This window comes from Eulemur rufifrons, chromosome 16 (genome assembly GCF_041146395.1).
Source record: "Eulemur rufifrons isolate Redbay chromosome 16, OSU_ERuf_1, whole genome shotgun sequence".
NCBI lineage: Eukaryota > Metazoa > Chordata > Mammalia > Primates > Lemuridae > Eulemur > Eulemur rufifrons.
Window position 1 is genome coordinate 43810980 of NC_090998.1, and position 24688 is coordinate 43835667.

The window sequence follows — 24688 nt, forward strand, 5'->3', positions numbered from 1 at the left end:
GGGAGAAGGGTGGGTTCTACATGTTCCGAACGACAGAAATGGCAGCCAATTGTGCGTCCTCATTACAGACCGCCAACCAATGGGTAATGGCAGCGCTGATCCTGTTCCACCAATAACGAGAGCGCAGATCGATTGGCTACTTCCTGGAGACCACAGGTGTGGAAGCGAGAGTCGCGCCCCAAGCCGGACGGGCTTCTGAAGCTGGCAGGTAAGGGCTGCCGAGAGGCTGGAAAGGGTTACCGAGGAAAAATGGTGGGCGGCGAAAGGGGTAGCGAGTTAAAAACCGAAAAGGAAACGCTGAAGAGAGCCCTGAAAGGAACCCACGAACAAGAGAGGGAAGCTGGGAGAAGCATGGGGAGGGTTCAATACTAAGGTTTAGAGAATTTTATGTAGAGAGGGGACGGGCAAGAGCTACTTCCTAACTGGGCTTCGTCAGCTTTAGAGCTAGCACGACTTTAAACACTCAAGTTCAGACGATCACACCTGCCCCTGAAGTTAGGGCTAAGGCTCCATCTCTCGAAGCGTTGAGTTCAGGTCCCTTCCTAGCCCAGTCCAGAAGCCCTGCGCAAGTTCTTGCAACGAGAGAGAAGGAATGGGGATGTTGGCTGCTTACATGCCAAGGGCGTGAGGGACAGGGAGGACAAGCCCCAGAGAAAAAGGTGGGGCCTAAAGTTAGCTTTACTCTAATCCCTTCTTGGTGGTTCCCTGATTGACTCCACGACTCTCTTCTGGAATCCTGCATGTGACTTCTTCATGATTCCTTACTAACTTCAAGAAAGTGAAGTGAGACAGTTTCCCTTTGCTCCTTCCTTGAAGTGGATGCCCCAAAGCTAGGCTTACACCTTCATGTTACAGTTGAAGTGTAAAGATTAGAGTAAAAATTATCATGACTCTAAAATGTAAGGAGGACTCTTCTATCTAGCCATTTAAAGTTTTCCCCACGTCTTCAGTTTTTCCTTTCTGTGTGATGAGGAAGTTCTTTCATTCCAAGAGTTCAGGAGATTTTGATTATTCAGGAGACAACTGGGAGAACAAACTCAAAAAGGGATTTAGAGTAAACTGAGTTGATCTCCTGCCTGATCACCCATTATGGCAGGATGAATGTGGGGGTGGCACACAGCGAAGTAAACCCCAACACTCGAGTGATGAATAGCCGGGGCATCTGGCTGGCCTACATCATCTTGGTAGGACTGCTGCATGTGGTTCTACTCAGCATCCCCTTCTTCAGCATTCCTGTTGTCTGGACTCTGACCAACGTCATCCATAACTTGGTAAGCACTAAACCACATCTTTGTACCCACCCCAGACCTTTCTCAACCAAAACCAAAATAAAATCACCAATTTGTTGGGGGATTTATGTCTTCCTTTTGGGATCTTCGCATCATTCTTGGGCTGTAGAACTATTTTCTGCCCTTCACACTGCCCCCTTCCCTCTTCCCAGGCAATGTATGTCTTCCTGCATACAGTGAAAGGGACACCTTTTGAAACCCCTGACCAAGGAAAGGCTCGGCTACTGACACACTGGGAACAGATGGACTATGGGCTCCAGTTTACCTCTTCCCGCAAGTTCCTCAGCATCTCTCCTATTGTGCTGTGAGTCTATGCTGGGTTAGAAAGAGTTCCAAGAGCCAGGCTGAAAGGCCCATAGGGAAGCTTTTAAAAAGCAGGGTATCCAAGTAAGACTCTTTGAAGATATTATGGCATACTAATTCTAAGTCCACAGAGAGCACTAAAAGTAGAAGACAGTGGGGCCAGGTGTGGTGGCATACACCTGTCATCCCAGCACTTTGGGAGGCCAAGGCAGGAGGATCACTTGAGGCCAGGAGTTCAAGACCAGCCTGAGCAAGAGCAAGACCCCATATCTACAAAAAAATAGAAAAATTAGCCAGGTGTAGTGGCACACAACTGTAGTCCCAGCTACTCAGGAGGCTGATGCAGAAGGATGACTTGAGCCTAGGACTTTGAGGTTGCAGTGAGCTATGATGATACCACTGCATTCTAGCTGGGGTGACACAGCAAGACCCTGTCTCAAAAAAAAAAAAGTAGAAGACAGTGCTGTAATCAAACACCTCTTCCCTTGCTGCCTCCTTAGTAGTGAGGGAATGAAGGGACTGAGAAAAAATAAAGTGCCAAGTAAAACCAAATGATTTTATATCTAAAATAAGTGAATAGATAAAGGCAGAACTAATGTTAATCTTCAAAAACACTTTGGGGAGTGGAAGCAAAGAGGACTCTTAACAGGTATACAGGCTGAAACAGCTTCAGCTGTCATTTGCCATATCATTAACAGTGAAGAAACACAAACTGACTTACATCTCCAGTTAAAGATGGTATCTGATTATCTCCTGAACCCCAAAGTAAATATTGTTGATATAGCTAGAATATTTTCAGGTAGCCTAGGACTACATGGAATAAAACTGGTAAGTGCCTAGTCCCAGCTACTCGGGAGGCTGAAGCAGGACTGCTTGACCCCAGTTCGGTGGCTGTAGCACACTATGCTCGTGCCTGTGAATGGCCAGTGCACTCCAGCCTGGGCAACATAGCAAGACCCTGTCCCTTAAAAAAGCCTTTTTTTAATTAAAAAAAAAAAGTCACTAGAAAGGCATGAATTTGGATAGGGAAGGCCAACCTCACTCATCCTATTTTTTCTCTCCCCAGCTACCTCCTGGCCAGCTTCTACACCAAGTATGATGCTGCTCACTTCCTCATCAACACAGCCTCACTGCTCAGTGTACTGCTGCCTAAGTTGCCCCAATTCCATGGGGTTCGTGTCTTTGGCATCAACAAATACTGAGGGATGGGGCTGGGGACAGCTCCACAGACATGGGGAAAGCATTGGAACAAGGGACTATAATATCCTTCTCTTCTTCTCCATACTTTCTTAAGAACTATACAACCTTTCTCAGGCTCCCAGGAAGAGAAGAGATTGGAAAATGGGGCTCTTGGCCCAGTCCTACTAGAGGCAAGTTTCTTTCAATCAGGAAAGGCAAATGAGGTAAGGGCCAAATCATTGTCCTCTATAGCAGGAAGCCATGTTTGGGGCAGCTTGTTTGGTGATTACATTTTCCCATACCAACTTCTAACTCTGTTTTGCTGTATATTTTCCTTATAATAAAGAAAATTGTTTCAGCTATGGCTGCAATTTGATCAGCAGGCAAAGTAGGGAGATGTCCTCATAAGGCTGGGGAGGAAAGATGGGATAATGAATTACTGTATAAAACCTCAAGCAGTTTTTTAATTCCCTCTCCTTTGGTCCAATAGGAGGTGCCCTTTACTCTCAGCTAACATTTAGTAGGGAAAGGATTCTCAAATGAGAAAAAGGGCTCCAGCTGTATGGGCAAAGAAGAGAGGGAAGGTACAATTTGCCAGTTATATATTTATAGAAAGATAATCCCCTGGCTTTAAATAGATATATACATACAAATATGAACAAACTTAAAAAAATACAAACCCTTGGATCACAAGGGGGCTTCTCGGAACCCCCTTAGCCTTTCCCCTCACCCAAGGGCAGCAGGCATGAGTCTCCTTTTTAAAAATTATTAATTTGGGCCATCCTTGCAGCAATAAGCCTGAAATTGGGTGAATTACCCACAAGGTGAAAGAGGGAAAATTCAGAGTTTCCACTCTCTGAACTCTATGCATCTCCTATAATTAGGGCTACATGCTTTCTTGTTCTGTCTTTTAACTATTATTCAGGGTAAAGGAGGGAGCTCCCTCCTGAAATGGGTCAAGAAATAAGATAGACTGATAGTTTAAAAACAGGGGGAGGAGTGTCATCTGTTCTAAAAGCAAATGACAAGACAAAGGCATACAGACCCCAGGAAAATACCCAGTTCCCACAACTCAAAGGGATATTCAGGCCCTCGGTTCTTTGCTGTAGCCACTCCCTATTTCTTTGGTATTGTCAGAAGACAAGATTCAGGTACTGGGTACTGGGGGAGAGGGGAGAGTGGTTCAGGGGCTTCCTACAAGTACTGAGTAACAATTTAAGTTTTCCCTTTTTAAAATATTTAAAAATAAACAAATCAAACTCCATCCTGTGCTGTACACAGCCCTTTTGACTCCCTGACATTGATTTGAGGAAAGAAGAGAAGGGGTGTCAACGTTGGAAGGGCCTCCTAACTTTCTTCCGCCGCTTCGGTTTGGCTTCTCCCTTGGGTACTGTGCTGTTAGGCTTAGAGGCTGCAGTGGCCCCAGGCCCAGGCTGAGGAGCTGCAAAGAAGTTCCCATTGGACATCTGGCCCGGAGGTACTTGAAAGATCCGGCTCAAGAAATCCTGAAGGTCAGCAGGAGGGGAATCTGGGGTGGCTCTGAGAGAAAACAGAATAAGGCAAATGACATTAGAGCCATGGTTACCTAAGTTAAAGGTATACCAAGTCAGTTCCCAAACTTCCCAGAAAGTGAGGCACCTAGGTATCCTAAACAGCAGGTCATTTGAAACCACATTCAAAACCGAAATAGTGGACAGATTACTGACAGAAACATCACCTACCTCTGCCGCCCACTGGTGCCTGGGATCCGAGAACCAAATGAGATGTGATAGGGGACTCTGTGGGTATCTGGGGAGATTCCTACACGCTGGCATCCAGCCCACTCTGCAAATGTGAGAAATAATTAGCCAAAACATCACAGTTTAGAGGACATATGAGATCACTTAGTATAAGCCCATTTATTTTTAGAGGACAGAAGAGTACCTGTAATGTCATACACCTTTCCATCCATCAATGCAAAGTAGGTGATCTTGAGGCCCCACATGCTTGACTCTGCCCAAAAGTCTCCTTCTTCAGCGGGATGCCGCCTATCACACTCAGCACAGTATCTGGCACTCTTAGGTTCCCGGTCCATTTCAAACCTCCTACAGCCCAACAAGAGGATAGTTCCTTAATAATTTGTCAAGTCTCCATAAGCATAATGTTTTGCAAAAATAAATAAAAATAATTTGTCAAGCCTACCTAAGACAATGCTAGTAGTCTCATCATTACAAATAAGGCTGAAACACCTAAAATTATCTCCACTTACTTGTTTCATATGTCTGTGGACCCCCTTGCCTTCAACCTTCTATCTTAAAGCTATTTTTTTTTTCTTACTGCTAATTCAAATCCTTTATCTCTTGAGAGTATGGCAAAGGTAGAAACCTCAGGGTCTTTTTACTCATCATATGTATCTCACAATTACCAGTAATTACCAAGGAAAGTCTTTGGTTACCCAATCCCTGAGCTGTGGCTGTCCCATCCCTGTCCTCCTATTTCATACCTATGCTTTCCTTGGCATCGGCTACACATCATAGTATTCATCGCCTCCTTGAGGTCATCTTGTAGCTTGGACAGAAACTCATTCACTGACCGGCTCAGCTCATTCTCTGCCATTCGTTTCCTAAGAGAAGAAAGGCTTTTTAAGTCAGAGGGTACTGAGGGAAGAACAAAAGGAGACATCTATTGGCCTCTTCAGGCCCCTGGCTAGCTAGAAAGACAAGCAACTTCAGCTCTCTCCACCTCAAAGCGCCTTCATGCACAAGTCCAGGGGTCTCTCCTATTGTGGATTTTTCATTTATCTCATCTGACAATTTCCCATCTCCCACTTACATCTCATATTCCTTCCGCCTTTCAGCATTGCTGACAATGTCCCAAGCTGCCCGCAATACCTTGAAGGCCTCCTCAGCCCTCGGATGATGATTTTTGTCAGGATGAACCTACCAAGACAAGACAGATTTCATCACAAATCCATTCCAACCTTCTCTACATCTTGGTTCTATTCTCATATCAAAGGGTTCTCTTTAATTGCCCTTTTGAAGAGTCAGTGTAGCTTAATGATTAATTGCTCTGGCTCTGCAGACAGATCTGGGTTCAAGTCGCAGCTCTGTCACTTATTAGCTATATTACCTTCAATAGTTCATCTATTATGGATTGTTGGGAGGATTAAATAGGAATACATATGAAGTATATAGTATAGAATCTGGCACTAGGGTACTCCACCATCCTAATTTGCCTGGGACTATCCCAGTTTTAGCACTAAAAATCCTGTGTCTCAGGAAACCCCTCAATCCCAGGTGAATAGGGATTGTTGGTCTCCCTACCTGGCACACGTATACTAAGCCCTTGCATTTTAATTTTATTATCAGTCATAAAGTAAGGGTTCCAAAGATCTTACATCTTCAAACTCATTTTTTAAACTAGAAAATTTTCATATCCAAAACTTCCTACAATAATCTGCCTTTCTGTTCTAGAAATGAAGTATTGGGTTGGTGCAAAAGTAATTGTGGTTTAAGCGTTGTTGAAATTTGCCATTTGATACTGGAATACATTCTTAAATGAGGTTATGTTATACATCATTTTAATGCACATTCCGTGCTTTATTTTTTTTGCTAATGACTTGTTACTTGCTGTTTATATTTATTTTAGACCATGGAAATGATGTTAAACAAAAAGCAAATTCGAGCGATTTTCTTATTCAAGTTCGTAAAGCAATGGGAAACAACTCGCAACACCAACAATGCATTTGGCCCAGGAACTGCTAATGACTGCATAGTGCAGTGGAGGTTCAAGAATTTTTGCTAAGGAGACGAGAGCCTTGAAGATGAGGAGCACAGCAGCCGGCCATCGGAAGTTGACAATGACTGATTGAGAGCAATCATGGAAGCTGATCATCTTACAACTACATGAGAAGTTGCTGAAGAACTCAACGTCGACCATTCTATGGTCGTTCAGCATTTGAAGCTAATTGGGAAGACAAAAAAGCTCAATAAATGGGTGCCTCATGAGCTGACCGAAAATCAAAAGGCATTGTTTTAAAGTGTTGTCTTCTCTTATTGTACACAACAATGAACCATTTCTCCATCAGATTGTGATGTGCAATGAAAAGTGGATTTTATATGACAACTGGCGACAACCAGCTCAGTGGTTGGACCAAGAAGCTCCAAAGCACTTCCCAAAGCCAAACTTGCACCAAAACAAGGTCATGGTCACTGTTTGGTGGTCTGTTGCTGGTCTGATCGACTACAGCTTTCTGAATCGTGGCAAAACCATCTCATCTGAGAAGTATGCTCAGCAAATCAATGAGATTCACCGAAAACTGCAACGCTTTCAGCCAGCATTGGTCAACAGAAAGGGCCCAATTCTTTTCCATGACAATGCCCAACCACACATCGCACAACCAACACTTCAAAAGTTGCACGAATTGGGCTACGAAGTTTTGCCTCATTTGCCATATTCACCTGACCTCGCACCAACCGACTACCACTTACTCAAGCATCTCAAAAACTTTTTGCAGGGAAAATGCTTCCACAACCAGGAGGATGCAAAAAATGCTTTCCAAGAGTTTGCTGAATCCCGAAGCACAGATTTTTACAGTACAAGGATAAACAAATTTATTTTTTGTTGGCAACAATGTGTTGCTTGTATGGTTCCAATTTTGATTAATAAAGATGTGTTTGAGCCTAAGTTATAATGATTAAAAATTCACGGTCCAAAACCACGATTACTTTTGCACCAACCTAATAGCATTTTGTGCTCTCAGAGGTTTCTAATATACTTGTCAGCCTTTTCTCCAAGACAAATAATATCTTCTCTTCCTACAATGGGGATTGTTCCCATCCCCATGCCCCAAAAATACAAAAATAAAGCTAGTCACCTGAATGATCCCAAATAAACAGAATGCTGTTAAATTTCCCACATTCCCAAGCTAATAGAACCGCCTTTTAGTCATGTTCACACTGGGACCTAATGAGGTTCTAAAAAAAGCCCACAGACACTCTGGCCCAGAACGAGAGAGACCTTTGGGGTATAGGGGGAGATCTGTTGAGGGTGGGGGAACTTAACTACATCTCTACTCCAAAAGAAGTTAAGTTGAAAAATGAGAAGTTTTGTAAGAATGATATTCCCCAAGAGAGGATGTCTGCTAAAAGACATGAAGGTGAGAAAAGAGCTCTACTATTAGTAAGAATTTGAGTGTAAGCAGTTACTACCTACTCTTAAGAATATGCCAGGCTATCCACTAAGGAGCATGCATTTCCCACCAAAGTAGTTTAGTCCTTCAGTAAGTTACAGGCCTGGTGGTTTATTGTACCTTTAATCATTAATAGAAACCTGGGTTGCCCATTCCTCTTTGGTGTCATGCAATCATTGAGGTAATTTGCACACTGTGATGTTTTGCCAGTCCAGCTCCACACACTCAGTAAAAATGTGCCTCCAATGTAATTTACACACATTACTTATTTTCATAATATAGTTTTTCTTGTACAGAAATAGGAGTAAAAGTCACATATCTAATAACAGCAACTTAATATCTACTTCTAATAGCAATTTGATTGCATGCTTGTATTAAGCAATTTCCCTGAAGCATATGGTGCATCACAACTTCCACCTGTGTATACCCCCTTATCAACAAAAGCAACCACATTTTCATGTATGACATACATATGCCTTCACCTGTCTATGATTTACGTTCCATTTTCCTTCCCTTTCCTATTCTGAGTTGCTGGTCTTGAAACAGCCTGTTTTCTTCTACCTGGTCCTGGAATAATCATTCACATGCATTCCCTGACACCTCCCCACACTAAGTCCATACTTGTCTTTGTGGGAGAAATAGTTGGGTTTCCCCATGTTTAAAAAGACCCCTCATTTGTTAAGGGGAGAGCAACTGAGGTACTCTCTGACCAGACCTCTTCCTCACCCTAGTTAGAGGGACTTCACCCTAAATATTCCAGGATAAGTGAATTCAACACTGCCTGATATACCAGGATCCAAAAAAATCTCATGACAAAAAACTGAAAATGGAGGGAAGATCAGATCTCATAGTAGAGGGGATAAAGTTTTTATGACTCTTTCCTAAAAATATGTTACCCTTCAGCTTCAAGTTGACATTCCACTCTGCCTTCCCTTTATTCCACTCTCCCTAAAATTGAACTAGAAAATAAAATATGGGAACAAAAGAGGAAAAGGAAACTGAGCAGAAAGTACTCACCATCACTGCCAGCTGTCTATAGGCCTTCTTCAGTTCAACATCTGATGCTGTAGCTTCAACCCCCAGCACATGGAAAGGGTTTAGCTCATCCTCAGGAACCCCAGCCATGGTCAAGAGTCGAGCCACTTCCTCTTCAGGCTGGCAGTAGCGCCCACTAGCTACAGGTGTATTCCCCTGCCTATTAGTCCTCTGTTTGACCCAAGGCAACTCCAGCCAGCCCCACTGAACTATTCTTACCAGCTGCTGCCATAGCCTGCTATCTCTCAACAGCTTCAAGCAACGCTGCAAGGCAGGAGAATCCAACCAAGAGAAGAGCCAGATGGCCTTATCCCTCCAGCCAAATCGGTCACCCAGTCCCACCATAAACCGCCATCCCAACTGTAGACAGCCCAAAAAGAGGGCCACACCCAGTAGCCTAAGGAGACGGGTAAAAAACCCTGCCCCATAGTAAAACCCCTGGCTTAGAAATTGGAACGTCACCTGGGCCCAGCCCCCTAGCCGCCCTGCCCAGACTCCCACCCAAACTCGAAAAAGGTCCAGATCACTGCTTTTCAGCTGCCTGCATGCATAGATGAGATGGCCACAAGTTTCTACGTACTCTCCCACCAGTGCCAGCAGTTTAATCAGCCCCCGGAAACCCGCCTGTCCAAGCTTACACAGCTCCTCTGCTCCCCACAATCCCAGGCCTCTGCGCTTATCTGCCTGACTTCCTGCCTGACTTCGTTTCCGCCCTAGCCGATGTCGACCAGGCGATCTGGGATCTCTACGTCCACCCTCCCGAGTATCCTCCTTGGTTGGAAAGCGGTGCCGCTGTTTGCGGGATGGAGGTTTCTTTCCACTGGACACACGTGAAAAATCACTGGGGAACTTAAGAGGTTCCTCATCATCATATTCCTCTTCCAACTCTTCATCATCCCCCAAGGCTGGAGAGGTACAATGGTGGCAAAAGTTGCTAGAAGAGCCATCTCCACCGTCAGAGTAAGGCCCTTCAGGGATTCCAGGGGTTCCCTGGCAGTTGCAAGCAGATGGAATGGAAAGAAAAGAAGGGTTCCCATCCTCCTGGTAACCAGCCCCATTCTCCCTTGAGAGTTCCTGGTCCACTCCTGACTCTTCTTCTGAAGATGCTTCACTCTGATCAGGGTCCTCTCCGTCCCTAGGTGGTCCTGGACCCCTTGGGGGGCCATGGCTTGGATCCGACCAATGGGCTGGGTTTGGGGGCTGTGTATACTTAGGACCAGAGTGCTCTGTGAGGCAGCGGGTACCATTAGGAGCAGTCTCTGCTGAGTCCCTGAGTCCTGAGAATGAAAGTATTTCAGGGTCCACAGAGGGTCCTAAAGTCCTGAGGGGGGCACCACCACTGTGGTGGGCTCCACACAACCCTCCTTCTCCGGGGTGCTTCTGGGCCATGACCCCAGGGCTTCCTGAGGGTCTTAGGTCACAGCCATCATGGTAAGTTCTGATGCCTGTAACAAAGATATCAAGGTAAGAATGGTCAAGGATAGGACCAAGAAGTGTTAAATAATCTTAAATTGGGGACACATTTAATGCACCCATCTCCCGTTCTTCTGGGGCATTTGCCACCCCTAGCAAGAAGCCAGAACTACACCCTAACCACAGCCCTGCTTGCTCCCTCCCCCCTCCTCCAAATCCCTTAGTTTTTCTTCTTTCCCCAGAAAGCTATAATCTTCAAACAGGAAAAAAAAAGGAGCTACCGCAAAGGGTGTGGTCGGGGGGGGGGGTCACTCTTAGGAAAAAAGGAAAGACGGCCGGAAAAGGGGGCCGCAGACTCCCAGAAAAGGGTGGAGACTGTGCGGCCCTTAAGGAAAACCTGGGGGCGGAGCTTAGGATTGCCCCCGAGAAAGACAACCAGAGAACCCACCGGCTGGGTAGAAGGGACGAAGGTAACGTACCGAAGAGCGGCGGTAACTCCTCCCCCTCGAGCAACTGGGCCTAGGGCCAGGGGGAGCTACGAGAGCAGCTCCCCCGGCTCCGCCTCCCGCTCACACTCTGCTTCCGCCTTCCGTCCCCGCCCCGCCCCGGCCGCCGACCTGCGCCTACTTCCACTTCCGGGGTCAACAGGGAAGAGAGGGGAAGGGAAAGAAAAAGCGGTTGGCCAAGGCGCGAGTCAGTCCAGCAAGCGCTGAGTCGAATCAGAGGAGGTGGTCTTAGGGAAGCGCTGGCCCCTCCCCTTAAAGGGCCCTCTGCTGTCGCCTTCCGCGTGCTGGAATGGGATCCCTGGAAGCTGTACTGCTGGAAGCGAAGCAAGTGGGCTCCGCACCAACGCCTGCGGACTGAGGGCAGACTCTCAGGATTGCTCCGGTTGTATTCCCGAGCTTTGCCGAAACTGGGAGATTAAGGACAGCCACCAAGCCACACATAGTCTGTTTCCCTTGCAGACAAAACCAGGGAGCTCAAAGGAGTCACTGCCCTGATTCTTTCCCTGCCGGCTGCAGACAGAGGCCCCTTTGTATTCAGCGGAGGTGGAGCGCAGGAGATGGTGCCCCGGACTAGCCCCCGCCCAGGCCCGGCAGCGCTGCCCCTCCTTTCGCAGCAACCCTCCGCCTCCCTCCCCCGCGCCTGACCCAGCTGGCGAGCTGCCCTTGTAACTGCAGCTCCTACGGCCCGGATCCGCCCCTCTGGACGCAGCTCTCAGGCCCGCTCACGGAGCGGTGCCAGGGGACTGGGACCGTAGCTCCGCTGAGCTCAGAATCATAGCCGAGTGCCAAAGAACATTGAATACTTCTGCATGCTGCTTTGCATCTCATCTGCATGCCAAGCCATTCTGTCGACGTCGATACGCGCCCCCACCCCGACGCCGACCCACCAAGGTCCCCTCTCTGTCGGTGCCCTTTTCTGCACACGTCGCTAGCCTTACAGCGCTCCTGTCAGTGCCCCTTCTAGGCCCCGTCTTGCTTCACAAGTTATTCCACCCATGAATCCCCCGCCGGCGTTCCGAGGCCGGTAAAAGTCCCTTCCCCGGGTCCCCCATCTCGACCACCCGGTTCTGCAGAAGACAATACTCCAATTCTCTGGGAAGTGGAAGAAACCAAGCTGGGCCCAGGGGGGCGCTGGGACCCCAGCTGGGGATTTGAGAGCTTTGAGTTGTCGAACCATCTCCTAAGAATTCAGAAACCTTTCCCAGAAACTCTTGCGGTGCCTCCCTAGACCCTTCCGTGCTGTGGTTCGGGGTCTCTGGTCCTAGACTAGAGCAGTAGGCAACCTGGGTCCCCCCACACACAGGAGAAAGGGTTGGAGCGGCCCGCCCCGTGATGTCACTACCCCACACACACAGTCATACACCCTGTCCCCTTCCTCCTCCACCCCGCCCCCGCCCCCGCCCCCGCCCCCAGCTAGTTGCATTTAGTTCACAGGGCTTGGGCTACGACTTGCAAGAGTTTAGGGGGCAACGAACGGAGTGGCCTTGGGGTGCCCTCCACCAACAGCCACCCCGGCGCCTAGGACCTCCGGGCAGGGATGCAGCTGGGGGTCTAGGGAAGCACTTCCACCCCTCCTCTCCTCAGCCCTGGCAGGGTGGTGAGTAGTTAACACCCACTCCCCCACCTCCCCTTGTTTAGGGTTCTCAGACTTCCAAGCGGATTGAGGCGAGGAGCCCCAAGAATTCCCCAAGCCAACCCTCCAGCCTTTTAGGACCTTGATGTCCAAAAGACAGCTGAAGTAAAGTGCCTGCACCCATGCCACCACAGTGCCCCAAATGCCAGCCCCTCCTTGGTGTTCTCCTTTCCGGATCTGAATTCAAATCCCATTGGCAGTCCTGACACCCCTAGGGGAAGGGTAATTGTAGGAAAAGTGCCACCAGTGTCCTGAAGGGAGGAGCAAGTGACTACCACGATGTGAAATGGCTGTAGGCAAGGCGCCTGGTTATTCCATGAGGGTCTGTGGGATTTGGACTGCGGCTGAATGCCCCTTCCCCCAACAACTCCATCTAGGCATGAAATTGAGGCTTCAAAATCCCGACAAATTGTGATGACTGTCTCAACTTAATTCCTTGTCCCAAACTCTTGGTGTCTGTTTTTTTCCCCTCTTTCTTCCCTAGGGTTCAGAGCAGCTGTTGGGAGACCCCACCGATTCATCTCTCCTCTTCCTCCTTCCTCTCCCCTCTCTATTAACGCGCCATTCCCAATCCAGTGGGATAGTACAGAGTCCCAGCTGCAGATGGGGCTGTCTTTCTTTTCCACTGGAACAGGCTGCTGGGGCTTTAGCCCCCAGTCCCCTTAGTGTCTCTGCGCCCCTCCCTCCACACAGCCAGCACTTCCTGCCCCTCCCACCCTCACCCTAGAAAGCTGGGGGGCAGACAAATGCTCATTGCCTTGTGAGATTTTCATTTAAGTTTTACTTAGTGTTCTTGTTTCAGAGGGCAGTAAAGAGACATCATGCTCCCCTCAACCCATTCCTGTAGATTTCTTCAGTTATCCCAACAGGGTCGTGCTCCCTCCTGAAACTGACCCTTCTTCAAAAAAAATAGAGGTACAGAGTCCTCAGGATTCATAGGCACCTGAGTTTCTGCCCTCTACCCCCTTGCAGGTTTCCCAGCCTCCTCAAGACATTCATGGATGGATGAGAGGAGCTGACTCTGACCTCCCACTCTGTGACCACTTTCTCTTTGGCCATGGAGGAAGCTTTGCTGCCCCTGGCTGTGATGTCTGACTCCAGGCCCTTTAATCAACAACTCCCAGAGCCTCCAGAACCAAGTTGTGTTTTGGAACCCCAGGAAAATCCTGAACTGGCACCTGCCTTGGTGTGTGCCCTTTGCTGCTGTTTTGGAATCATCTACTGCTGCTTCGGTGAGGGCAGGGCCAAGGTCCTGGGGGGCAGCTGCCCAAGACTGTCACCCTTAAGACCATCTTTCTTCCTTGCTCCTGGGTTACCTTGCCTCCTCTACCAGGAGATGCCTATCTTCAGTGTGGCCCATGTTGCTCTTGCCAGCTTCTTGTCCATCCCCCATGCCCATGTCCTCTGGGTGTGACCTCTGGCATCTATCATTTGCCTTCTTCTTGCCTCCTACCTCAAACCTCTGTTCCTAAATTATCCTCCGTGCTTAAGGCTTCTCACCCTTCCCCAAAAACCTGAATCAGCCTGTGCTGATTTCTTCCTATTTGCCGTCTCTGGAAGGACTAGACCCTCTTTCTGTATTTATTCCCCTCAGTGCATTCATCTTACCCCCTGATTTTCCCTCCCATTCCCTCACAGTTCCTGAAAAGCCCCCTTGCCCTCCCTGAGATTATCCCTTTCTGCCCCTGGCTTTGAGGTCCCTTGGTATGCTGCTCTGTCTTCTGCTCCTCTGGTTAGCCATTCCTCTGCCTTCAAATTCATCAAAGCCATTGCTGTAGAACCCCCTTTCTGCCTCTCAGTGCCTCCCACCTCCCTTCCCAGGCTACCGCTGCTTCAAGGCAGTGATGTTTCTCTCGGGCCTGCTGTCAGGAGCTCTGGTGATCTTCCTGCTGTGCCACAAGGAGCGAGTGCTGGAGACACAGCTGAGCCTGGAGGTGAGCGCGGGTATCGCGCTGGGCATTGGACTCCTCTGCGGTCTGGTCACCATGCTGGTTCGCAGTGTCGGACTCTTCCTGACTGGTCTCCTGCTAGGCCTCACCCTGGGTGCCGGGGCCCTGCTGGGCACCGAGCCCATCTACCAACCACCTTCAGCCTGGGTGCCAGGCGGGGGGCTGGTGGGGCTAGCACTGCTGGGAGCCCTGCTTACACTTCGGTGGCCACGTCTATTCACAACTCTGGGCACAGCCCTGCTGGGTGCTGCGGTGCTGGTGGCCTGTGCTGACTACTTCCTGGAGGGGCTAGCACTGGGCAGTCGGTTGGGCCAACGCCTGCAGGCACTTCCAGCCTTGCCTCCTCTCTGCTGGTATAGCTGGGTCTTGCTGGGGACCTGGCCAGCCTTGGGGGCCCTTGGGGCCCTGGCCCAGTGGAAGCTCATGGCTGAGGAACATGGAGGCCACGACAACGGTGAGTTAGTGCCATGGCACAGAAGCGCCAACCTGTGCCTACTCATGTCCCCAGTTCCTAGACTTGAGGAGGGGAAAGAGAAATATACCTGAGGGAGGAGGGCGGGAGAGGATGTCCAATGTGAATGGGGAAGGACATTGAAAATAAGTTAGAGTTAAAGGAACCAAAGAAGGTCTGGGTAAGAATGAGAAGAGAATTTGTCAGCGGAAGGAAGGAAGAGTTATTTGGGGACTATTGGGGAAGGAAAGGAGAATCTCAGGGAAGTCTAGAAGGAAAGAGTAGAATTGCAAAGAAGAGTTTCTTTTAGAATAAATGGGAGGAAGGTGAGTCTTGAGAGAACCATAACAGGAAGGCCAAATGGGTTCCTCTAGAATGTGAGTGCATTTGAGGGTGGGATTCATGGTCTAAAGAAGCCTCCTTGAGTCTGTATTGCTCCCTCTCAAGCAGTGGTCTTGAGCCACCAGCGGAGGCATCTCCAACTCCTTCGGATCCGTCAACAAGAGGCCAAGTGGCACCGGACACCCTCTGGGGTGGGGCTTTGTGAGAGCAGCTATCGGCGCCAGTCCCCGCTCAATGCCCGGAGCCCTGCTGACAGTCTGGCTCCAGTGAGTAGGGGAGATGGGACACCCTGGGGGACGGGGCAGAGGGCATATAGGGATGGTCAGGGTGGGAGGGGAGCTCTGACCCAGGCCCTCTCTGCCCTGTGTACCTCCAGAGTTATCTTCAGAGTCTTCGAGAGCGCCAATTGGGACCAGGCCCCCAGGCCACAACCCCTCACACCATTCTGGACCTGGATTCTGACTGTGGTTCCACTGTACCCCTCACCACACCTTCTGGTTCTACCCAGACCTGAGCCTAAACCTCCACTTTTGCCACACCCATAGTGAGTGCCTGGGAATACTAGGTGGCCAGGGCTTGAGCCCACAAGACCCCCACACAAACTTTCCCACCTCCTGGACTTGGGGGTAGGATCTGTGCTCCAACCCAGACCAGCCCTGTAGGGATATGTTTCAAGGACAAATAGAGAGAAGTCTTGTGGGGAAGGGGAAGGAAAGAAAATATGAGTACCTACCTCTGTCCAATAATAGAGGTGTACTAGTCCCCAGAGAAAATGACTCCCTAATTCCCATTCCCTCCAAACCAACGAGGGCCCATAGCTATACCCAAATAGCCTTTTTCTTTTCTTTCTTTTTATTTTCTTGAGACACTCTTACTCTGTCACCCAGACTAGAGTGTAGTGGGGTCATTATAGCTCACTGCAACCTCAAACTCCTGGGCTCAAGCGATCCTCCTGCCTCAGCCTCCCCAGTAGCTGGGACTACAGATGCCCAACACCATACCCGGCTAATTTTCCTCTTTTTTGTAGAGATGAGGTCTCAATCTTGTTCAGGCTGGTCTCAAACTCCTGACCTCAAGAGATCCTCTCACCTCAGCCTCCCAGAGTGCTAGGATTACAGGCAGTGTTGGACTCTTCCTGACTGGTCTCCTGCTAGGCCTGACCCTGGGTGCTGGATCCCTGCTGAGCACCAAGCCCATCTACCAACCACCTTCAGCCTGGGTGCCAGGCGGGGGGCTGATGGGGCCCCAAATAGCCTTTTTTTTTTTTTTTTTTTTTTGAGACAGAGTCTCACTCTGTTGCCCGGGCCAGAGTGCCGTGGCGTCAGCCTAGCTCACAGCAACCTCAAATGCCTGGGCTCAAGCAATCCTCCTGTCTCAGCCTCCCGAGTAGCTGGGACCACAGCCATGCGCCACCATGCCTGGCTAATTTTTCTATATATATTTTTAGCTTTCCATATAATTTCTTTCTATGTTTTAGTAGAGATGGGGTCCAAATAGCCTTTTAAATACCCACCTCAGTGTGCCTCACCATGGTAAAATAAGGGGTTTTGTTTTTGTAGAATCTATAGAAAATCAGAACCGTCAAGGCATTTGATAGCTTTTTGATGGGGAGAAGGAAACAGAGGAGCTCCAGGATACCCCAGTCCCCAGGACCCTTATCAGCGGGTAGTTGGGTTTCTGGTTGGCCTTTCCTCTGGACCCCATAGGTTTGAGCCCCCTTCTCCTACCTCAGTTGGGGAGCATTGTCTCCACGGCGTTTGCTCTTCTCTCCCTCTCAACTTGGGGAAGATGATGGAGCAGTGCCTGCCTTAGCACCTGGCTCCCCCAAGCTGACTTCTTGAGCCAAGCAGAGAGCATTGGCCCACATGCCAGAGTCTTGCCCTTTTGCCCAAAGCAGGCTGGTCTTCGGGGCATGGGAGACAAGTTCCTTCTCTTCCTCTCACTGTGGGCGACACTAATTTCTTCCTTAACCAGAACTTTATTCCAGCTACTAACCCATTCTAACTCTCCCCATCGACACTCCAGCCCAAGATCCATTCCCTGGTTCTCCAGGCACATAAAGAAAGACATATCCCTCCCCTGGGTAGCAAGACTATGATGGGAGGGAGGGAGAGCATGGGAGCATATGAATAAAGTGACATTGAATACTGAACCAGGGAGTCCAGCCTCTACTGTTATTGATCCTTTCTTTCTCTGTACCCCAAAACAAAGAGTTAGCCATCTTGACAAATCGTCTGTCCACTAAAGATTTGATAGAGGTACCCTTGCCAGACAGGTTACTATAGGAATTACACATCCACACAGCTAGAGGAAGAGCTGTTCAGTCCTCTCTTATGAAAATGGAGTTAGTCTTTATTAATGTGCCAAACACTGTGCCAGGCACTTCACATGTAGTATTTCATTTAATGCAACAACTCTGCAGGATTGGCATTAATTGTTTTTGCAAATAGGGAATCCAAGGTTAATTACCTTGCCCAAAGTCATAAACAAGTAAATGTGATCCTCAAGGATTCCAAAGCCCTTGCTCATTTTACTGGCCATGCTGTTTTCTTGCACTTTAGGAAGAACAAGGACCCAGGCATCCAGCCATGTCAGCTGTTGCCTCCTGTCAGGTAAAGGCCTGATTGACACCTCCTTCCACCATTGTCCTCCAGAGAGTAGACTACAAAATTGGAAGTGTTATCTAGGATAGGGAGGAAATGGATGGAGTTGTGGGCTGAATCCAAGTTAGGGGGCGCTTCCCAGGAGGGAAAGATTTCAGTAGAAAGGTAGCTAGAGTTGGAACTGTTGGAGGCTGAAGGTCTATGGTCGTGCCCCTGCTGTAGCACCTGCATGGTTCTAGTGAGTAGACATTTGATTCCTGGTCTCAAGCCTCTGCGAGAGTGACATTAGCAGGAAATATAAGGGCAGTGGAGCCTATGGCTGATTGTATCTGTGGGTGAGTTGACAGTGTTCAAGGTGGTATCTGTGGCTGAGGGAGTGGTGTCCAAGGTTGTGCCTGTAGCTGAAGGAGTGGTGTCTCCACTCGACGGGGTAACATCTAGAGTCTGAGAATGACAGTGCATCCAGTTGTGGGCGATATTTCTGGGATAGCCTTTCTCTACTTGAAGCTGCTGGTTGAGGCGCCAGTACTCTTTGCCCTTGAAGAAGTAGACTCGGCCATCCCGCCAACTCATAGCAGCCGAGGGCTGGTCTGGCACTCCCGTAAACAACTTCTTGATTGGTTTGGGGTAGTGGCTGAAGTCAGTGCGGGCTAGCTCGTCCCACTGCCAGTACCCGGAGCCCTAGGTGTGGGGTGGGTGGAGAGAAGGGGAGGATGAGGAGAGAGCTTAAGGATCCCCAGAGGTCTACCTCCAGCCCACTGCAATTGCAGATCTCCCTTCAAGAGCAAGTCTTTGCCTCCCAGCATGAGGTTGCCCACCCCTCCTAAGACGCTATTTGCCCTTGTTTTGAACTTCATACCTTAAAGAGAAACACCTTTTGGTTGAAAGGCCAATAAAGAGCTGCATCCAGGTTAGGGTCTACCCTGTTCAACTTCTTGGGGAAGCCAGGAGACAGCTTGAAATTAATGTAACGCCACACCTTGTCTCCTGAGAGTGTGTGAGGAAAGAACAAATCACCTCTGTCCTCAGGTGATAGCTTTGGTCCCCCCATTCCACCCTTTCAGAAATTTCTCCCTCCCTTTCTTTTATGGCTTGTGTAAGATTAGGCCCTCCTCAGACACTGTAACTAGCCCCCTTACCCTTAAAGAAGTGAATCCATTGTGTTCGAGGAGAGTAGACAGCAGCATCCAGGTTTCCCGGGAGCCCCTCCCAAAGGTCAGACACTCGGAATAAGGGCCCCGGCCCTGAATCTGTCACAGTCCACACATAGTTCCCCTTGAAAGCATAGGTCTTCCCACGGGGCCCTGAGAGTAAAGATGTATCAACGAGTCAAAAAGACAGAGATCAAATAGAAACTTGTGGGTGTCTCAAGCAGGCTAATAATTTGCCCTCCTCCTCCAGGCCAATTCAAAAAATCATTCAACTTTAATTCAAGGAGAAAATTAAAGGCAGAGAAGGAGGACCAAGAACCCTTTGTTGTTCAGAGCATTTCAGCTTTGGTCCACTCGACAAAACAGCAGATAGCTGTTCCTCCTTGAGAACCTCACCCTCTACTCCAAGTGGCTTCCAAGTTGTCCTTCCAACCAGGTGCCACACCCTCTCTAACAGGCATTCCAGTTAACATAGTTTTCTCCACCTTGCTGTGTTTCCAGATGTGTTCTAGTGGCCCTGAGAGGGTAGCAACCTTGATCAATGCCTGGCTAGTCCACCTTTAATTTGGCTCTGAACCCTCGCTCTCCGTGCCACAAGTCTCCTTCCAGCCCCTGCCTGGGGTCTAACCTCCATTGCTCATGCTGAAGTCCCATGTCATTCCCGTTTGTCCAGGCCTCAGGGTCAGTGGGCTGCCCCAACTGCCTGCCAACAGTCTGGAGGGAAAGGGCCTCACCCAGCATCATGGCATCCAGTTCACCACTGCAGGGGTCTGGCATGGGACTGGGTTCTGTGGGCACTGGAGATACAGTGGGTAGTTCCGTCTCTTCTTCTTCCTCATCCCTTGTATCTGGGCTCTTCTTGCCTGCAAGGTGAATAACGCTATTTAGAGAGAAAACTTATGGCACCTAGCCTCCCCATTAATTTCCTGTAAATCTTCTCAGAGGCCCCATAGAGAGGGGGAAAGGTAATCCTAGAGACTTTTCCTTCATAGTTAGCAATACCATATTGCTATCAACAGGAGACATGTTTTAGGTTTGAGAAGCACCAGAAAGGGGGAAGGAGGTTTGCTAGAATGTGCATTCTCCATCCCCAAGAATGGGTGAGAGGGGAGAGAGGCCTGGAAGGAAGATTAGACATGGAAGAGTCAGAGAGAATCTGTTCCTGAAAATGAAGAATACTGAATAATTGGACCAGAGGAAAAGAAAGAAACCAAGCTATTTGCCTCCATGGAGGGTAGACCTGTCTCTTCAAGCCTAGAGAGATGCGGGTCAGACTGACCTTCATGCTCACTAGGGAGAGGGACTGACCATAGAGAGCCTGGATCCCTGCCACATCATCTGGGTGCAGCTTGAAGTAGGGCCGGTAGCCAGCGTAGACAGGGGCCATGAGTGCCCGGGTATATCGGGAGTGTCCAAGCCCCAGGGCATGGCCCAGTTCATGGGCTGCAATGATGCGCAAGTTCACCCCCCTGTAGGTCCCCTCAGTCCAGAGCTCATCTTCATCGAAGTGCACGCTGCCCAGCTCTGGGATGTCGGCGTGTGCCAAGACCCTCCCTGGACAAAGGCAAAGGTGAACAGGAAGGAGGTCAGAGCCCACTGGGCTGGAGCATACCCTGCCAGTCATAAACTCTAAGTACTCTATTCCCTTCAAATTTCCCCAGCTATATTCACTGTCTCTTGGATGCTGCTTTCTCTCCTTTCAGATTCCCCTGTCATCATCCAGTTGTCTCAAGGAGTCCCATCACTGTCCTTTTTTCTCCCCAGCCACTGGCCCAGTCCTCTCCAAGGTATGCATAGAGGAGGGGAATTTAAGGCAGGGAAGGAGGCATAAGCTTCAAAAAGGAGGCTTGGTAAGGCCCCAGGTATGTGACCAACTGCTCCCCTAGGGAATGTTAGAAGGTGATTAGAAAGTGTAGGGTGCAGGTGGCACAAGGCGAAGCCTAAACATTAAGGTTCCAGAGTCACTGGCTTAAGGATACAGAGGTCATTTCAGGGGTCTGCAAGGTGGGAGCTGAGAATATTGCCTACCAGGCCCGTCAAAAGTATTGGAGCAATAGGGGCTTTGGCGACCATGAAAGGAGAGGCGGATGTCAGCCCAGCCAGCCTGCACCTCCCGGAATGTCAAGGGGACCACATTGCTCCAGTATTGGAAGGCTTGAAGCAGGGCTTTCCGGGCTGTGTGGGGTGGGAGGCTGGAGGGCAGGTTCAAGATGCGAAAGGTCAGTTGCTTCTTTCTCCAGCGGCCTGGTTAATAGAACAGAAAATAGATTAGAAACACAGATCCTTCTGCCAACCCCAGAGAGCGTCCCTAGATCTGGGCACTCACAACCCCCTCTAGGCAGGTGATAACCAAGTGATCGTTCAGTCAACACTGAGCTGGTCCAGGTGGTCCTGATGCCACCCAAACTCCAGAGCCACACCACCCTCTCTTCTCCCCTTTCCCAGACTCAGTCCTCACCCAGCAGCAGGTATTTAAGGGTCTTCTGGTTGAAGGGGTCCTCTAGGCCACAGCGAGGCTGCCTCATGCGGTCCCTTGTGGCATCATCCAGCTGACCTGAGACTGGCAATTCAGATGCTTCCTGAAAAGCTCTGAAAGAGGGAGCGAGATGGATTCACCAAGGCAGGGGAATCTAGAATGACAGAACTAATAGCTCTTTGGCCTCCTACTGCCCAAAGTGGTAGCCAAGAGTGGCACAGAATCTCTGAAACTGATGGGGTCACTCCAGCCCCCAGTCCTCATAATTGGGACTTTCTCTTCCGTTCTGCAGAAATGGTGATACTCCCACGTCACCTCCCCATTTTCAGTCTCTTTTATCTGAGTAAGGTTGCCCTCAGGTATAGCCTTCCTCCCCTACTGCAATTTCTAACCTTCTGCTTTGGGGAGGTATCTGGGCCTCTGCTCTGCAGATCTTCCCACCAGTGCTTCCGCCCAGTGGCCTGTCCTCCCTCAGCTTCTCCCCTCCTGGCTGGACTCCTTCCCAGCCCAGCCTGAGCTGGGGCAATTTCACGCACCTATGACTATCTTTGGGCCTATGGGCTTTTCAAGGGACCTGAACATATCTGAAAGCAAAAAGAAAAGTAATCCATTACATCTAAAATAGAAAACTACAAAATAGAAATAAATAAATGCTGAATTAAATGTCCCCAAAAGGTAACATCATGTTAAGAATTCAACTCAAGTTGCAGTTATACGTATAAATTACATTTCATGTGGGCTATAACTATTAGTATTTTGGATATGATGTGGGATGAAACACACAATGGAGTGCTTAGGGCATAGGAAGATCCGATGACTGTGCTCCTCATCTTTGCATTCCCATCTCAGCCCATGCCCCACCATCCTAGCAATGATAAGATCCTCTAGATTCCCAGTGTGGATATGGGTCAGGCAGAGGTGAGGCTGGGGAGAAGAAGGGATGAAAAGAGGGAAGACCTCGTGACCTCAGTCCTGAAGGCATGTACCTTATGACCTCTCACCTCAGAGCCTCGGTGATATCTTCTGGCCTGAAGTTATCAGGTCCTTCTAGAGGCTTCTGTAGGTATCCATATTGCAACAGGTACTCCTGTGATGGGGTGGAGGTAAGCAGGTTAAAAAGAGGGTTAGTCTCAAGGCAAAGCTTCTTAGTGACCTAACAGGCCCCTTAGGAGAGGAGGAGCCAGGTCTGGAGGGACTAAGGAGAGGCACCTTAGAAAAGGGGCTCAGGTGGAACAAGGGAAAGTAGCAGGAGATGGACAGCGAAGACCATGGGACACAGAAAGCAAGGGAATGGCAGGCAGGCGGAAGGTCAGGAGAGAGGCTGAGATGGGACTGTGGAGCTGTGACCCTTGTCCCTCCCCTGGCCTGGGTCTCTCTTTCCCAGGGGACTCACCACAGCTGCCTCCTTCTCTGCAGGCCCCAGGGCCCGGCGTGACACTGTCATGGGGAGTAGGAAACCCAGCCACAGCTGCCGCCAGTCCATGGTCTCACCGGACAAGAGCTCCTGAGGCTGTGTGTGCCCTCTGACCTGAGCTTTCTGGGAGTCTAGCAGAGCAGGGCTAGGCAGGGGGGCTCTTAATCTCCAGTTCTTTGTAGTCTCCAGCCTCTGGTCCTCTTTTTAAAACTTCAACTGAGGGGAATTGGGGGGAAGTGGCAGTGGGAGGTGACTCAGCCCAGAGATATGTTGCAATTCACCATTAACCCCTGCCCTCCCAGAGAGTGGAAGCCAAGGAGAGCCCCCAAACCCTTTTCCCAGTGTCCTCTGCTGGAGATGGGAAGATGTTTCATACTGGCCTGGGTTGAGCTTCCTGGCAGTATGAGAAGCAGAATCTCTGGAGAGCCATCCCCTGCAGCTGGACATTCCTGTCCCCCAGGGACCCTGGGCCAGCAAATCCCTCAGCTTCAACCTTCAAGTGTCCCTGTCTGCTCTGGAATAGGAAAAAAAATAAATCAACACTAAGAGGTAGGAGACACCTGAGGTAGCTTGAGTTTCAGGTGAAGGAATCAAGGGTGAGGTCTCAGTTTCTTTGCACCCAAGAACACGTTGGGAAATTAAATGCTCTTGAAGCCTACTTATGTCTGCTTTAATAAAAAGTCATCATTTCAAGCATTTAATGAGCCCAGAAGGTGTGAGTGGAGGTGGGGTTTAACAAAAGCACGGCCAGGCATGAAGGCTCGAGCCTGTAATCCTAGCTCTCTGCGAGGCTGAGGCGGGAGGGTAGCTGGAGCTCAGGGGTTCGACACCAGCCAGAGCACAGTGAGACCCTGTCTCTACAAAACAGAAAAAAGAAAAACAAAAATTAAAAAAAATACACAAAACCCAGCCAGGCATTGTGGCGCGCGCCCGTAGTCCCAGCTACCCTGGAGGATGAGGCAGAAGGATCGCTTACAGCTCAGGAGTTGGAGCTTATGGTGAGCTATAATGACATCACTGCACTCAACCCAGGGATTGTTCTGGGTTGTCTCAACAGCAACAACAACAAAAGCACAAGAGCACAAAGAAACAAAAGGCCTAGAGCCTGCCCTCAGGAAGCTCACAAATAGGGTGAGGCAGACTCAAACCCCTGGAAAGAGGGGAGCCAGGATGCCAGGAAGGAGGTAACCCATCCTAGAGGTTCTGGAGCTGTGAGGAGGTTCGCTGAGAAGGCAGGTTTTGAGCAGGGGTTGGAAGGCCGGCCAGCTAAGAACCAGATGGGGTAAGATTACTGAGAGACAGAGAGAGTACAGGTCTTGAGTAAAAGTGCAGAGCTGAGAGCCTGCTGTACTCCATGCGTAAATCTGAACGATCAGGACTGCTTAGTTCACTGCTGAATCCCTAGTGCCTACCCCAGGCCGGCTCCATGCTTTAGAGGAGTGCTTAATAAATCTTTGTCAAAGGAATGACCTGGGCAGGAGCCAGAGTTTAGAGAGGGCCTTGAATGCTATGTAAGGAAAAGAAGAAACACTTACATTAAAAAATATCTACTATGTGCTAGATGCTTTATATATTATCTCGTTTAATTCTCACAACCATCCTGAGAAGGAGGAATTATTCTGGCCGTTTTTTATAAGAGGAAATAAAGACTCAGAGATGGAAACTGGACCAAGAACATGAAGTTCCTACCTAGCCTGGCCTATATTCAAATGCTTCTATTGACTCCATAACTCATGCTTTTTCCACACTGACTCCAAGAGCTTTATTCTTTCAA

General features: G+C 49.3%; 4 protein-coding genes across 6 annotated transcripts; 2 read left to right on the forward strand and 2 right to left on the reverse strand.

Annotated features, from left to right (window-relative positions):
• Window positions 1-149: 149 nt before the first annotated feature.
• ORMDL2 (ORMDL sphingolipid biosynthesis regulator 2) lies at window positions 150-3947 on the forward strand. The gene is made up of 4 exons (XM_069490187.1): window positions 150-208; window positions 1097-1271; window positions 1442-1593; window positions 2659-3947. The coding sequence occupies exons 2-4, from the start codon at window positions 1098-1100 to the stop codon at window positions 2792-2794; spliced, it is 462 nt and encodes a 153-aa protein (XP_069346288.1). The 5' UTR covers window positions 150-208; window position 1097; the 3' UTR covers window positions 2795-3947.
• Window positions 3948-4038: 91 nt separating this feature from the next.
• On the reverse strand, window positions 4039-10964 carry DNAJC14 (DnaJ heat shock protein family (Hsp40) member C14). Its single transcript, XM_069490186.1, has 7 exons — window positions 10869-10964; window positions 8959-10421; window positions 5583-5689; window positions 5254-5373; window positions 4695-4855; window positions 4493-4595; window positions 4039-4310 (listed from the first exon to the last, which is right to left on the reverse strand). The coding sequence occupies exons 2-7, from the start codon at window positions 10363-10365 to the stop codon at window positions 4100-4102; spliced, it is 2109 nt and encodes a 702-aa protein (XP_069346287.1). The 5' UTR covers window positions 10366-10421; window positions 10869-10964; the 3' UTR covers window positions 4039-4099.
• A 1496-nt stretch (window positions 10965-12460) lies between these two features.
• Window positions 12461-16316, forward strand: LOC138397036 (transmembrane protein 198-like). The gene is made up of 5 exons (XM_069490888.1): window positions 12461-12492; window positions 13501-13760; window positions 14350-14931; window positions 15379-15536; window positions 15647-16316. The coding sequence occupies exons 2-5, from the start codon at window positions 13586-13588 to the stop codon at window positions 15782-15784; spliced, it is 1053 nt and encodes a 350-aa protein (XP_069346989.1). The 5' UTR covers window positions 12461-12492; window positions 13501-13585; the 3' UTR covers window positions 15785-16316.
• Window positions 16317-17812: 1496 nt separating this feature from the next.
• MMP19 (matrix metallopeptidase 19) lies at window positions 17813-23063 on the reverse strand. 3 transcript variants are annotated; one of them, XM_069490669.1, is made up of 9 exons: window positions 22897-23063; window positions 22502-22587; window positions 21483-21613; window positions 21053-21268; window positions 20333-20578; window positions 19759-19887; window positions 19013-19177; window positions 18733-18860; window positions 17813-18554 (listed from the first exon to the last, which is right to left on the reverse strand). In XM_069490669.1, exons 1-9 carry the CDS (start codon window positions 22981-22983, stop codon window positions 18159-18161), a joined length of 1584 nt encoding a protein of 527 aa, XP_069346770.1. In that variant the 5' UTR covers window positions 22984-23063; the 3' UTR covers window positions 17813-18158. The 3 variants fall into 3 exon arrangements, with proteins under 3 accessions (XP_069346770.1, XP_069346771.1, XP_069346772.1); XM_069490670.1 differs by lacking the exon at window positions 20333-20578; XM_069490671.1 differs by lacking the exons at window positions 17813-18554; window positions 18733-18860; window positions 20333-20578 and having other exon boundaries at window positions 19038-19177; window positions 19653-19887.
• Between the last annotated feature and the right edge of the window lie 1625 nt (window positions 23064-24688).